Source organism: Ovis aries, chromosome 14 (genome assembly GCF_016772045.2).
Source record: "Ovis aries strain OAR_USU_Benz2616 breed Rambouillet chromosome 14, ARS-UI_Ramb_v3.0, whole genome shotgun sequence".
Lineage (NCBI taxonomy): Eukaryota > Metazoa > Chordata > Mammalia > Artiodactyla > Bovidae > Ovis > Ovis aries.
In genome coordinates this window covers 62,872,506-62,887,182 of record NC_056067.1, presented here as the reverse complement: position 1 = coordinate 62,887,182, position 14,677 = coordinate 62,872,506, and the positions used below count along the sequence as shown (strand labels likewise).

Sequence of the window (14,677 nt, the reverse complement as noted above, 5' to 3'; positions counted from 1 at the left end):
CGTGGAGTTCCTAGGACACATGAAGGGTCCTCCCTAGCGGAAGGCTTCCGAAGGGCCCCGAACGGTTAGCGACTGGCTGGCGGAAATAGCCGAACCTTGACGAGCTGCCTCGGAGGCGGGGGGAGCCGACCGCACGCGCGTGCCCAGACAGGAAGCGGAAATGCGTGTCGGTATTAAAGGCGTCGCCCCGCCCCCGGCTTGCCTCTTTCCGTCTCCGGCCGCCGCACCGAGAGGAGGTGAGTGGAGGCCTCTTCCTCCTCCCGCGTGCCTAGCCCTCGTGCCCGATGCCCGTGTTTGTGCCCTGGCCTGGTCGCTCTCACCGCGCCCCTCTCGTTCTTGGCTGCTTTCCGGCGCTGCCGCCTTAGGTCTCTGGGTTCTCATCGCCTCGTCCCCTGTAGTGAGTCTCGGCCGCCTGAGTTCAGCCCCGCCTGGCAGACTTCTAGGCGCCCTCGGCCCACGTGGTGTCCCCCCCTCATTCCCCGCGACCCCCCAAAACACCTCTTTTCTGTGGTCAGGTTTCTGCCTGCTGCTCTCCTGACGGTTCCCCGCGCCCCTTTCCCCGCAGTCGCCGCCATGTCCGCGCATCTTCAGTGGATGGTCGTGCGGAACTGCTCCAGCTTCTTGATCAAGAGAAACAAGCAGACGTACAGCACCGTAAGTGGGGCCCCGACACGTCGGTCGGAGGGAGGGGCCTGCACTATCGCCCCTCACGACCGCGATGCGTTCCCGTTCCCAGGAGCCGAATAACCTGAAAGCGCGCAACTCCTTCCGCTACAATGGGCTCATTCACCGCAAGACCGTGGGTGTGGAGCCGGCGGCGGATGGCAAAGGAGTCGTGGTGGTGATGAAGCGGAGATCCGGTGAGACTTTACCCTGGCTGGGCCCAGGCAACTGACCCCCATCCGGCGCAGGGGGCTGTGGCTTTTCAGTGTTGGTGCTTGTGCTGTTGAATCAGAATTCCTGGGCTCGGGGTGTTTGCTTGGGAGGCTGGTTCCTTTCCAAGCGAGCCTGCCAGTTACACGAGCTCATCATCTGAAAAGTGGAGCAATTAATAGGACCTGAGTCAGGACTACAAAATTGCTGCTGTTTGATGATTTTTTAAGAATAAATCCTTGAAGCACCCCAGGTGGAGGTGGGCGTTAGTCTCTCCAGAAGTGGGGAAACGGAAGCAAACGGGTGAGGGACCGACCGTTAGTTCCCACATGTGGGAAGTGAAGCTTCTGAAGCAGTAGATTCCCGTTGTGGCTGGAGGAGCGCAGAAGGAGGTCTCAGCATTCCACTACCCCCGTCCGCCGTAAACTGGTTTCCCCCACAGACTTGCTCTTTAGACTCTTAGAGGGGGGTCACGGGGAGGAGGGGTTTCTGGATAACAGCTGAGTTAGTGTAGCCCACCTTCAACACTTGCTTTTAAATGGGCGCTGGGTTTTATGAGAGAGGAACGAGTTTTTCCAGGTTCCTAGTTGATTTCTCTGTGGGTTTTGACCTCTGTGTCCTGTTCAGTGACAGCATCGGGCACAGCTGCTGCCTCGTGGTCTCAGGGACAAGGGTTAGCCTCTCTTCCCAAGAGTGCAGCCAGGGGCAGCCAGTTGCTTATGCTGTTAGGCTGCCCAGATCCCCACACTCTTGAGAACCCTGTTCTGGGGTGCTGGGTCCCCAAAACCTTGCTTTGCCTTGTTGGTGGCTCTTTCTGGGCTGTGAGAAACTGGGTTGACCTGAGGGGGTAATGTGGGCTCCCTTCTGGGGTCAGCGAAGGCTAACATCAAACCTCCAGTGTGGTACGGGGTCCTGGGCTTCTTGGGGGCACCCAGAGGCGCAGGATGCAACCAGGACCCCATCAGCTCTGAGGCACAGTAAAGGGGGGTGGGGTTTCGTTTCCATCCTGCCTGGGCAGTAAAGGGCAGACTCCAGCTGTGTGCAGGTGAGAGGCGGGTGCTCAGCACACACACCCAGACGCTCACACCGCCCCACCGCGCCCCCCCCCCCCCACTGCTGCCCTTCCTCCTCCAGTCCCTCCTGTGGCTCCAAATCACCCCTCATTGATCAGGGCCAGGCCTCAGAGCTCGGCCTTTTGGATTTTTGTTGCCCAGACTGGTAGCTTGGGCCTGGGAGGGTGTGGACGTGAGAGGAGCAGAGCTGCTTTCTGGGGAGCACTCACTACCTGGCCCATGCGGTGCCAAGTGCCTGCCTCGCTTGGGTTCGGACAACTGCTGTGCACATGTGACCTTACACGTGAGAGTCCATCTTTTGTCCAGTGAGCTGAGCAGCGTTGTCTCCGGGTTGGGGTAGGGAGGAGACACCTGCATCAGTGCAGGGCCTGGCCTGTGGTCGTCGCTGTGATTGCTCCCTAAGTGGAGCTGGGAGATGAGGCAGCCTCCCGCACTCAACACGGCCCAGCCACTCGGACTCTCTGGGTGGGATTCTGCCCTCACAACAGGTGTGGGCACCGACATTCCAGACCCCTCCTCTGACCCTTGGGGCCCCTCTTCTCCCCATCGCCCGCCAGGCCAGCGCAAGCCGGCCACTTCCTACGTGCGGACCACCATCAACAAGAACGCCCGGGCCACCCTCAGCAGCATCCGGCACATGATCCGGAAGAATAAGTACCGCCCGGATTTGCGCATGGTGAGCGGGGCTGGACCCGTGAGGCGGGCAGGGGCCCGGGGCACCTGGGCGGTGCTGCAAGGGGCAGTCCTCTCCTGACTGTGGAGCCGGACCTGCGCTCTGGGAACACAAGGTGGGGGGCACAGACTCCCAGGGAGGTGACCTGAGCCCGCCTCGCCTACAGGCCGCCATCCGCAGAGCCAGCGCCATCCTGCGCAGCCAGAAGCCTGTGATGGTAAAGAGGAAGCCGAGCCGCCCCACCAAGAGCTCCTGAGCCTCTGGCCTCCCTTCCCCAGAGCAATAAAGCTGTCAGCCGCCTCCACCTGCGTTTTCTGTGCAGCCGCGAGTGCGTCCCCGCTCCCATCTGTCCCCCAGGGACTGCTAACGCCACAGGTTCCCCAGCATCTTCGGTCTGAAGGGCCAGCTCCAGGCGGGGGGCCTGAGTCCATGGCCCAGCGTTTCTACCTGTCTGGTGGTTGGTGCACATTCAGACACTCGGGAAACTAGGAACTGCACGTGAAATAAAGCCTGTAATCATCACAGCACCGCACGCTGCCAGCGCATGCTGAAGCTTCAGGATAGACCTATGTGGAAGTTCCTGGTCTCCGAGTAGTGTCTCTCCTGAGGGGTGGGCATCTGGATGGAGGCTCAGCGCACCTCCTGTTTGGGTAGTTCTGTGGCCTGTGAAGGTGACGTGTGTGCTGTCTGGGACCTTGGCTGTGGACTGTTGTTCTCTGGGGTGGTCTGGAAGCCCCACGACTGACTGTGGTGGGAAGGAGGGGTGCAGACTGACCCTGCCCTCAGCTGAGGGTCCTGGGTAGCCCACAGTCTCCAAGGGGACCCTGCAGGTGTGAACTGAGGATCTTGGGACTTAGGGGTGGGCAGGGCCCACTCATTCCTTGGCCTTAGGTTCAGGGCCAAGTGCCCATCTGGGAAAGGAGCCTGCCTTTGGGGGCACCAGGCAGCTCCTGAGTCCAGGACCCTGTGGGGCCCTGTCCCCAGCAGCAGAGGGGAAGGAAGGCAGGCTGCAACGGCCACATCCTTGCACAGCCTCTTGGCTAGGAACCCGCCTGGCCAGCTGTTTGCCTCCTGCTGCATTGGGAGTGAGCCCTCAGGCCCTACAACCCTGACTTCACCTGCTGCCTCAGATGCCTGCCCCCGCTGCGCCCAGCCCCCCTCAGCTCTCCCTGCTCGCTCTGCGGCAGAGCCTGCCTCCAGCCCTTGGCAGGCGCACAGCTCTGCCTCTAGGGTCTGTTTGCTGGGTCTGAAGTCAGGTTCTGCTGCTGGCTTCCCGGTGTCTGTTACAACCCGGATGTAGCACCGCAGCTGGGTGCCTCCCGGGCACCTTCCAGCTGTTTCTAGCCTTCCAGCTGTTTCTAGCCGTGTGGTCTTGGGCAAGTGCGTGCGGCTTTCTGTGCCTCTTAGAATTGAGGAGGTTCATGAGTGCCTGGGGGACAGCCTGCACGTGGGAAGTGTGGTAATCAGCTGTCGGTACGAGGTCGACCTGTGCCACGTGTACGCGTGTGTACACAAAAGCATCTGCACACACTCGTGGAGTGGCTGGCTTCCAGACACCCCGTGAAGCAGACATCCCATCCCCACCTCATACATGGAGAAAGTGAGGCTCAGATGAGTAAAGGTTCCCCACGTCACGTCTCCTGGCATGTTCCTGGTGTACCTACTGCGTGCCAGCCATCCTGTCTTCCTGAGGACCCTGCCCCAGCTCTGAGCTGGGATCAGGAGCTCCATCTTTCCTCAGCGGACATGATCTGTTCTCAAGCCTGGTGGGGCAGTCTATAGTTCCGGTGGAACTTCAGTGGCTTAACACTTGCTCAGAGCTCTCTCACGGTTCCTGTCCCACTCCATGGAGAGGCAGCCCCTGGCCGTGGCCAATACCCCCCCTCCCCCGCCCCCGAGCTGCCACCCGGCCGCCTCTCACTGAGCCTCACTGTTCTTTGGGAGGTGCTTGCCCACACTGAGCCTTGGTCCTGGGCACACCCACCCCAGTGAGTGTTTAGCCCAGCAGGTCAGAGGCATGCAGCCGTGGGTGTCCACTGTGCCGCGTGGCAACTGATGGTCAGATGCAGGGGTCTCCTTGTCTGCCCCGGATCCCTGCTGCTGTGGGCGCTCAGCACACGTGCAGTCCAGCTGGGCAGATAAACATCCTGGCAAAAATGCTGGACGCCGTGACAAAGGGAAAATCTGGAAAGCAGCAAGAGAAAAGCAACTCGCGAGGGAGGGCCAGACTGACTGCTGTCTTCTCAGCGGGGACCGCGGGGCCAGGGTGGGGAGAGCGGAAGACGAGTGCCCAGAGATGGGCCCCTGCCCCCCCACAACACCCCTCTCCGTGCCAGTGGCCAAGCTGCCTGGGTGCCAGTTCTGGGCTGCGGCACTAGTCTCTCTGGGCCTCGGCTTCCCTCTGTGCTAAGCGAGCTCCTTTCTTGTCTGACCCCTTGGGGCTCTGAGAAGCAGAGATCTTGGCTCCGTGTGTTGCATTGTGTCCGGCGGTAACCTAGGAACGTTTACAGAGTTGAGTGTCGGGCACGCCCTTGGCAGCTGCCCCACACAGGGTCACTCAGTAGTGGAAACCTGCTCCTGTCGAGGGAGAGGCTGGCCTTGAGTGGACTTCTGTCTGTATGGTTACCTCAGGGCTCCACCACTCCGAGGCTGTGCAGCCTTGGGCGGGTCCCTTGACCTCTCTGTGCCTATGACACGTCTACTTCAGTAGATCTTACTTCCTAGGGTTGTTGAGGTTAAATGTGCAAAGAGCTTGTGAAACGGCCTGCTGGGACAAGTCCGCAGATCTCCCTTGCATGTATGAATGGGTGCAGTTTATCTTGAGCAGATGGACTCAGAACGAACACAAACGTCCTTCCTTGTCTACAGCTATTTGCACACAAAACGGTGCTCGGGCGCTTTCTGAGCACTCGGAGGACAAATCCAGGTGGTAATGCCTGCTGCTCCCAGTCTTTGTGAGCTATGTGAATACCCCTGTGCCCTCTGCTGCATTTCCTCCAGGCTGTCTCTACCTTGTCCAGGAATTTTAAAATGTTACTCTTGTAGTCATCTGCTGTAATAAAACCTACTCTTTGAAGTCTTCTGTTAGGAAAATAACGTGTGCATGTGGTTTGGAGACATGCAAGGAGCCCAGGATCCCAGTTGGGGACCCAACCATGCCATGTGGCATGTGGGATCTTAGTTCCCTGACCAGGTATCGAACCCACGCCCCCTGTAGAGGAAGCACAGGGTCCTCACCACTGGAGAGCCAGGGAAGTGCTCGCGCCCCTTGGCCAGGCTCTCTCAGCCACACCAGCACAGTGATTTCAGCAACTTCGCGTTTACAGAGGAGACGCAGCCAGGAGGCACCCCGTACTGTCTTCACAATTTCTGTGTAAATCCCAAACTGTTGTTAAGCCTATTAAAGATGACTAAGTGTTCGCCTCTCAGGTTGAGAAAAAGCCAAGTTGGATAAAAATCAGTGCTGTTGAGGCTGTGGGCAGGGGTGGGGTGGGGGTGGACACAGGTTGCTGGCCGTGTCAAGCGGTGCAAACCCTCGGGGGACGACTTGGCAGTATCTGTACAGTTACACACGGATGTACCCTCTGGCACAGGAATGTCACAGAAAAGGGTGACTGCAGACTTCTTGTGTGTCCCGGGCTCCATGCACCGAGGTCATTTCTTCCAGTGTTGTTGGTTTTTTTGCCATACATTGGGGCGCGACTGAGAGCATGGAAGGGCTGGGTGCTACAGGCCAGCCTGCCAGACATGCCAAGTCCAAAAGCCCAGGTGTGACATGTGCAGGTCACTGCCAGGTACACACAAACGAGACAATGGACGTGAGAGCGCAGGTGTTAGGGGACTTGCCCTGCTGGTCCAGCGGTTAGGGCTTTGCGCTTTCACTGCCGAGGGCACGGGTTCAATCTGGCCAAGGAACTAAGATCCCACAAGCCGCGTTGTATGGCCTAAAAATAGAAATAATAAAAAGAACATATGCTTAAATTTGGGGGGCTTTCTTGGTGGCTCAGTAGTAAAGAACCCACCTACCAATGCAGGAGATGCAGCTTCGATTCCTGAGTCAGGAAGATCCCCTGGAGAAGGAAATGGCAGCCCACTCCAGTATTCTTGCCTGGAAAATCCCATGGACCGCGGAGCCTGATAGGTTACGGTCCATGGGGTCGCACAGAGTCAGACACGACTGAGCGACTTCACTTGCAGGTGCCAATGTCACCTTCTGGTTAAGTCTGAAAAGAGAAATGGTAGCATATTTTATACAGTGTTGGCATGTTGCTCTTTCTTACGTAGTATGTTTTGGACATTGGTCCATCTCATAATGTGCTTCTTCATGTTCTTTTTTTGTGTGTGTTCTTTTTTTAAAAATCAATTAATTTTAATTGGAGGCTAATAACTTTACAATATTGTAGTGGTTTTTGCCATACATCGACATGAATCAGCCATGGGCGCACATGTGTTCCCCATCCAGAACACGCCTCCCACCTCCCTCCCTCCACGTTCTTAAAATCCTGAAAGCCAGCAGATGCGCAGAGAGGCACACATGTACACACTCCTGCTTTGCTCCGGGGCTCCTTGCTGGTCAGGGGTAACCGGTATCCTGAGCCTTGCGGAAACAGTCTTGCTGTCAAACACAGCGTGACCACCGAGGTACGTGTGTTTAGCAGCAGAGCTGGGTCTTGATGGTTCTGGAACAGCATGCGATGGCATTCGGACTGGGGGTCTCCTGAAACTTGCTTGTTTGGCTGATGGCAAGCTTTTCTATGCTGCTGGGAGTGATGGCCCACTGCTCTGGTGTTGCATAGTATTGCTCCTCAACTGTATACAGGCATGTTTATGCTGCTTGCAACTTGGGACAAATGTGTATATTTACACAAATGTGTATATATTATACAAGCTTTGCAGCTCGTGGTGTGTGCAAGAGCGCTGAGTAATGACATACTTGTGCTTCCGGCCTTTCCAGTGTGTCTCCATGTGACTGATTTCCCGCTCCTGCCAAGGGTGCACCGTGGACTGGGAGAGCATCCGTGGCTCTGCACTTGGCCTTGCCAGGGCTAGCGGGGTCATGGGCTTCTGCTGTATTCTTCCCACCACTCGTGATGGTGGGAATCTTGTCTGTTTGCCTGGTGGTTGCTGGGATTCCCCCTTTTGTGACGGTGTTTGTGCAAGAGCCTCTGCTTTCACATTTCTACTGACCTGTAGGCGCTCTTCACACATTTCGATTTGTCTTTTCCCTTGTGTCTTGTTAACTGTCATCTTTCCCACTGAACAGAATGCCTTGATTTAAATTACATCAAATTCTGGGATGTACTTTACAGAGTGCAATACACCGATTTTAAATATACACTTTCACATAATTATGCAGCCATGTGAGCCCCACGGTAACCGATGTCTGGAATGTGCTCATCACCAAGGCTCTGTGTCCTTGATCCTCCCTGATACCAGCCAGCCAAGGGTCTGCTTTTGGCTGCCTTCTAGAATTTCACGGAAGTGGAACCAAATATTTTGTACTTGTACACGGCCTCACTCAGCATTTTGTGTGCTTAAGTTTTCTGCCGAGTGACTGCACAGCTCCTTCACTCATCTGTTGATGAACGCGTCCGCTGCCTCCAGTCTCATTACAAAAGAATCAACTGTGAAAGTTGGCATACCAGTCTGACGGGCCTTCATTTCTCTTTGTGCTTTTTGATCACTTCTGACGTTGTCCTAAGGCCCTGCAGAACCTGATGGCGTCCCCCTCTGTGCCTTCAGCTCCCTGCTGTCCCTTCGTGCTTCTCCAGGCTTTGCAGCCTCACCCTGGCCCTCCACAGGTGCAGTGACTGCCACTCTGCACTCCTGCAGATGAGGAAACTGGGCAGGGAGGAGGGCCACGACCCAGACCCACCCCTCTTCCCACAGGGACAAGCTCCTGCAGACAAGTTTTCCCCAAGGGTTCATCAAACAGCTCCATCTAATCAACTAGGCCCTGCCAAAGGGCCAGGTCAGCCACAAATGGGGGCCATGGGGTGAGGACCCTAGCAGCTTCCAGCTGAGGACAGCCCCAGGCCCACAACCCAGGAATAGAAGCCTGCAGAGAACCCGAGAAAGGAGCGGGGCCTGATCAGCTTCACCTGAGACCTGAGCAGCAACCTGCCCACCACAAAACCGGTGTCATGAGGCCTGGCAGGAGAGTCAGAGGCCCCCGAGAGCATGCTCTGCAGCCAGAGCTGGACCAAGAACCCGGAGCAGGGCAGACACATGGGGCCCGCACCTGCCGCCTGGCCAGACCCCACCAGTCCACTGTGCCTGTTTCAGGACAAGGTCAGGAGCGATCGGGACCAGGCCCCACCAACCACTGCACCCCAGACGGGCCAGGGTGCTCGCTGCTCACAGCCCAGGCGGTGGAGGCGCAGAGCTGCTTTTCCAACTTTATTTAGAAAAACAAATCCAGGTCCCAGTGCCCTCATGCCCTCCCCCACCCCAGCCATAATTTAAATAACTTAGAGACAGAGTCGGGTCAGGTGGGAAGGGAGGGGAGAGAGCCCACTACAGGCGCCGCAGTGCCCGCTTCTTGTCCGTCTTTTTCTTGGCTGCCAGCTTCTTGTCACGCTCACCCGCGTGCTTCTTGGCCATGGGCCCCTCAGCCCCTGCTGGGCCCCCTGGAGCTGTGGGGTCAGCAGTGGAGGCCGCTGCCCCGCTGGCCGTTGCCCGGCCGGGCTCGGGCCTCCCGCCGCTGGGCCCGCAGGCGCCGCCGTGGATCTCGGTGAGCAGGCGCGCGCGGGCTGCATACTCCTCGTAGTTTTCCAGCAGCAGGCGGCCCGCCTCCTCATTGAGGGCCGACTCGGGGTTGGGGTGGATCAGCAGGCACTTGATGGTCTGTGGGGAGAGGGCCAGGGTCAGGGGCCCGCCCCCAAACCTCTCAAACCCCACACTGCCCCGCCATCAGTGCCCCGGCGGGACAGGGGAGCCCAGGTACCGGCCCGGCAGGCCACACTCACCACCCAGTGGGCACACGGGTGCTCGGTGAGCTCACCCGCAATCTCTCTGGCAGCCGCTACCAATGCTCCAGGGAGAGGAGGAACAGGTCTGGGGTCAGTTTACTCTGGTGCTCGACCCTCCCCATGCCCTGCTGCAAACCCCAACTCTCCGTCCTCCCTACTGTTTGCCCTAGGGGCTCATTAGAAAGTCAGATTTTTAAAAAACTTTTACCTTGTGAGGCAGGTGGGGAGAGGCACCAGGTGACCTCCATGCTCTAAGGGGCCCACAGGGACCCTGGGGCCCCACCTGGGGGGCAGGTGGGCATGGCTCTCCAAGGGGCAGCAGCTCTTTAGCGTCCTCCCACTGAGGGTGGAGCACCCCAGCAGCGACAATTAAAGACGTCCCGGGGGCACAGAGCCACCCCTGGGTGAGAAACAGCGGAATCACAGCGCTGACGGCTGCACTCGCCGTTCGGTGTCGGAAAGGCTCTCCAACCAGACACTCGGCCTGCGCCTGCAGAAAACTATCCCCACACAAGCCCCTCACCCGCCCCGTGGCAGAGTTCCCTGGGCGCTGCCTACCCTTCTAGAAAAGCTGGAAACCTGGACTCTCATGTGGAGGCCCCCACCACTTCAGCGTTGATTGTTTTAAAGAGGAACAAGGCTCTGTGGCTTGGACGTGACTGGGCCGGCCAGGAGGCAGGCCGGGTGCAGCAGAACTCACCAGAAGCACGTGCCGGATGCCCAGCTCAGCGGTCCAGTCCCTCTTGAGCACGTTGACACATATCTCGCCATTGGCGCCCACATTCGGGTGGAAGATCTTTGTCAGGAAGTAGCCCTTGGGCGGGGAGGCAGGGAAGTCCTTCCCCAGCAGGAGTTTCATGCGGAAGAGGCCTCCGGCGTAAGGGGTCCCCTCTGGAATGCAAGGAGGGGATGCATCAGGAGGCTCAGGTCTTCCAGGCACCCCCAACACCCAGCCTCCCCAGTCTGTCGGTGAGGCAAATGCCCCCTCGTTTACTTCCCCAGACTGGAGAGGACAGGGCTAGGTTCCCAGGTGCCTGCAGGCACTCCCCCCCAACCCCAGCTCAGAGCTAACCAGACTGGTGGTCCCCACCCACGGAGGCTCCTCAGTCCCTGCTGAAGCCACAGCACACCATTCCCAAGTGGCACAGACATATATGGCCCCTCTGTCCCCCGGAAAAACATGTTTGCAAGTCTCTCAGGCAAGACTCAGGACAGTTCTGTCCACTCCAAGGTCTCCCTGCTGCAGCCACAGCCCTCTCGATCACTCTCCTGATCAGGTCAAAAACCCGTGGGAGCCGTTTCCAGGGCTGTTCTTGGTGCTCCAGCCCCCATGTCCAACCCATCCAGTTCCCCCCATAAATGTGAGGCCCCCTCCAAGTCCAGCAGAACCACTTCACTCACCTGATGGATGCCAGCCTCCAGCCTGCAACCCCACCCAAACCCCCACCGAAGTCACAGTGAAGTCCTGCTTTAAACCCACCAAGGGCTTCCTTTCTAAACTCCTGAAGAGACCTACAGACCCTAAAAGATCTGCTTCCTGTAAGCTTCACCAATCGTTTTTCTTCTGTTCTTATAAAATATCTAATACACCCCAAGACTGCCAAAAGCTTTTTGGGATCCTCACCTCCCACCGAGCCCGCATCAGCATGGGGGTGAATCACCTTCTCACCATCTCAGAAAGCCTTCCCGGACCCACTGCCCACAAACCTGATTCCAAACTAGGTCTTTTCGTTACATGCTCTTCATTTAAGTCGTAAAAATTCAATAATCTAAACGTAGTGCACGTGAAGTGACACGTTACACCAACCTACAAGATCAAACACCCTAGTGGCGTGGTTATTATCTCCCCCAAGCCTGCGTCTGGCTTATTCTCTGCCTGGTTCCCAGAGCCCCCGACACTGCCGACAGGAAGGAATCTGAGATGGTCCACCCCGCCCTCCAGGCCTTTGCTGACACTTCTCCCCACCTGGCATCCTTCTCCCAATCCCACAGAACTCCTACCCAACTTCAGGATGGAGGAAACACGCAGAGCCAAGCTAAGGACCCATTACATGCTCTCTTTGTCCCCAGTTTTTCTCACCAACATTTAATGGAGAGTACACAATTATTTGTCACTCCTAGTGTCCAGCCCTGCACACCAGGAACACACGTAACAGGTGTGTGTGCTTGTCCTGCCCACCCTTGCGTCCCCAGGGTCTGGCAATCCACTTAAGAGTGGGAGCTTCCTATCCTGGCTCTAGGGTGACTAGGACCTAGGAAGCGCACTCCTCCCTGTCGATCCGACACTCACCAGGGCCCTCAATGGTGACCTGCAGGTCGGTAAGGTCCTCCTCGTTGGGAAAGACCTTGATGCCATCAGGTGGGTCAGCGGTCAGCGTCGTCACCTCCTTGTACACCAGGCGGATGATGTGGGGGGGCAGGTTCTCCACGTTGGAGTTCTAGGTATGGAGACAAACAGGTGAGCCACGGGCAGAGCCAGGGCCTGGAGCCTCTTGCAGGATCTAGGAGTCGGTGGAGTCCCGGGCTGGTCAATCAATCACCCCGAGCTCCCGAAACTCCCAACCCAGGAAGACTCAAGCGACAGCCCCAGGCTAATCCACTAGAAATGGGAAGCATCTCCGAGCTCCTGCGGACGACTCCACCTTCCCCAGAAGCCCCCGAAGCCCGTTCGTAGCTCCGCACAGGCTCCCCAATGATTCTGGGTAAGCCCGATGCCTACCTGGGTCCCTTTCCCCCATCTAATCTTGTTAAGACCATCCTGGAAACCCCAGATCGGTCCTGGAGACGGCCGCAGAGTGGTGTTGTTCCCGGAGCACCCACAGGCCTGCCCCAAAGGCCGGAGCCCTCCCCGGGACTCGGCCGGGCCTTCCCCTCCGCCCCGCCTACATGAAGGCCCCTGGGCCCAACTCAGGCCTCGGACCTCCAGGTGGGCTCTCCAACCCCTCAAACCGCCCGCGAGAGGGTCCTGAGACCACGCCTCTTCCTCTACGGGGGGGTACCTCGCCTACCCTTCCCGGGCCTGGGCGCCGCACTCACCATGACTGCAGCCGGCCGGGGGCGGGTCCCCCCGGCCCCCTTCCCGCGCTCTCCGGCCGCCTGCCGGGGCGGGGGGCCCAACTGCTGTCGCTGCGGCCCTAACGAGGCCCCAGCGGCCCCGCTCTGCTCCTCTCAGCCTCCGACGTCCGCCGCGAACCGCAAAGCAGCTTCACCCGCCCGAGTGACCGGCCGCAGGAAGCCGGCCGCGCGCGCACGGCCACCCTTTTATATCCGCCCACAGGCCACGCCCCCCTCACGGGCCCCTCTCGCGGCGCCTCGACCCGTGACGTCAGCGCGCACGGTCTTCGGCGTTCGACGGGCTCGCTCCCTTCCTGCAAACTGCTGGCAGAAGTTGGAGAGGGGGCGCGCGGCGGGCTGGCCACTCGGGGCGCGTATGGGTCCGGGAGGGGATCCGGGAGAATGGAGAGGTGGAGAAGGGGGAAGCAGAAAGGAAGAGGACGTAAAGGGCGACGCGAACGCTGATTGGGCCGTTTGAATGAGACGCCTGCGTACGCGCGCGCCCTGACGCCCAGAAATCGCGCACGCGACTAACGGTCGGCCGTGGAGCCTGGGCGGGGCGAAAAGAGGTGGGACTCGCGGGGTTTAAAAGGATGATAGAAGGCATTCCGACCAATAGGGACGCGCAGTCGTGGAGTGGCGTCACGAGACACGAGCGGGCCAATCCTTGACGTAGAAGGCGGTACCAGAGGGGCAGAGAAAAGGAGAATGACCAATGGGGGCTCTGCCTAGCGCGGACCCAGACTCTCACAGCCAATGAAGTTCGTTGGTTTTGTGTATGCAAATAAGTTCGCGGACATTCGAGCCCCTTCCTCAGCCCGTCGTGGGGGTGGGCGCTGGCCGTCGCGGTACGTTTCTCTTCGAGGCGCCATTTTGTGGTGGGAATGACGTGTGACCTGCGTGCTGCATAGCGGAGGTCCCAAGGCCAGTCAGCCCGGCGCTGAAGGCTTAGAAGCCTTGACCTCCAATGTGTGACCTCTGGCCCCGGCCGGGCCTCAGCCTCCTGTGAGGACGGTGTCTAATAAAGGAAGAGCCTTCAGGCCTTGCTGAGGGCCGGGCCTTACCTGTGACTGACCCCGTTCTTCCGCCAACCAGGCCTCGTCAGGACTCCTTTTCCCTGTCTGGGGACCCGGCCCGGCGGCCACGTGTCGGCGCCCTTACAGCAGGACCCCCGGGAGTTGAACCACCGCCACAGCTACTGTGTGGCCCAGCGCCCCCGCCAAGGTCTCTCAGACCCTCTAGAGAGGGTCCCGACAAGACCCCAAGTGGGACCCTAGCTTCTAGAACTGGGGCAGAAACATGCAGAGACGGCCACCGCCCTAGCCAAAACCAGTGTGTGGCGGGTTGACTGCACTCGGGCACCCCCCACTCCTCACCTTAAGTCCGGCCTAGTTAACACGCAAGGACTCTGATGGAAGAGGGGTTCTAGTGACTTGCCCAGGGGCCCCCACTCGAGACGAGGTGGAGTTGGGGGTCAGACTGAGCTGTAGCTCCGGAGTCCACCCGACTGACAAGGACTGATGGTGCTCATTAGAGTGATGGTTACTGATTCATGCTTGCTGGCCAAGGCACTGTTGTAATTTATTTGCATGTCTGATCTCATTGAAACCTCGAAACAACCCGGTCAGGTGGATGTTATGAGGTTCCTCTCTGGACACTGGCAGTTATTCAGTATGCTTTGGGTTTTTGAGCACCTTCCTTGGTGACTCAGTGGTAAAGTCAATGGAAGAGACTCCCCTTCGATTCCTGGGTTAGGAAGATCACCTGGAGAAGGACATGGCTATTCACTCCAGTATTCTTATCTGGAGAATCCCATGGGCAGAGGAGCCTGGCGGTCTACGGTCCATGAGGTTGCAGAGAGTTGGGCAAGACTTAGTGACTAAACAGCAACAGCCCTGTGGCAGGTAAGATGCTTTGGGGATACAGCTGAGAGTAAAAGGGACAAAATCCCTGTGCTCAGGGTGCTGACAACCTCGTGGGGAAGCCAGACAGTAAACAAGTAAGTATATCCTATTACGTCGGCGAGTGATAAA

The 14,677-nt window shown here is 58.4% G+C and overlaps 3 protein-coding genes across 7 annotated transcripts in view; 2 read left to right on the top strand and 1 right to left on the bottom strand.

Moving 5' to 3' along the window:
• The first annotated feature begins 202 nt into the window (after positions 1-202).
• On the top strand, positions 203-2,923 carry RPL28 (ribosomal protein L28). Of its 5 annotated transcripts, none has more exons than XM_004015420.4 (5): positions 203-236; positions 566-654; positions 737-860; positions 2,504-2,622; positions 2,786-2,923. In XM_004015420.4, the coding sequence occupies exons 2-5, from the start codon at positions 574-576 to the stop codon at positions 2,873-2,875; spliced, it is 414 nt and encodes a 137-aa protein (XP_004015469.3). In that variant the 5' UTR covers positions 203-236; positions 566-573; the 3' UTR covers positions 2,876-2,923. The 5 variants fall into 5 exon arrangements, with proteins under 5 accessions (XP_004015469.3, XP_004015470.1, XP_042088398.1 ...); XM_004015421.4 differs by having other exon boundaries at positions 516-654; XM_042232464.2 differs by having other exon boundaries at positions 203-365.
• A 6,080-nt stretch (positions 2,924-9,003) lies between these two features.
• Positions 9,004-12,827, bottom strand: UBE2S (ubiquitin conjugating enzyme E2 S). Its single transcript, XM_004015419.5, has 4 exons — positions 12,627-12,827; positions 11,881-12,028; positions 10,291-10,481; positions 9,004-9,465 (listed from the first exon to the last, which is right to left on the bottom strand). Exons 1-4 carry the CDS (start codon positions 12,627-12,629, stop codon positions 9,136-9,138), a joined length of 672 nt encoding a protein of 223 aa, XP_004015468.2. The 5' UTR covers positions 12,630-12,827; the 3' UTR covers positions 9,004-9,135.
• A 90-nt stretch (positions 12,828-12,917) lies between these two features.
• The window catches only part of ZNF628 (zinc finger protein 628), a 66,489-nt gene continuing 64,729 nt past the window's right edge, over positions 12,918-14,677 (top strand). Inside the window, exon 1 of the mRNA XM_060398176.1 lies at positions 12,918-14,548. The gene's annotated coding sequence lies outside the window, so the exon portion shown is untranslated. The remainder of the gene's footprint in view (positions 14,549-14,677) is intronic.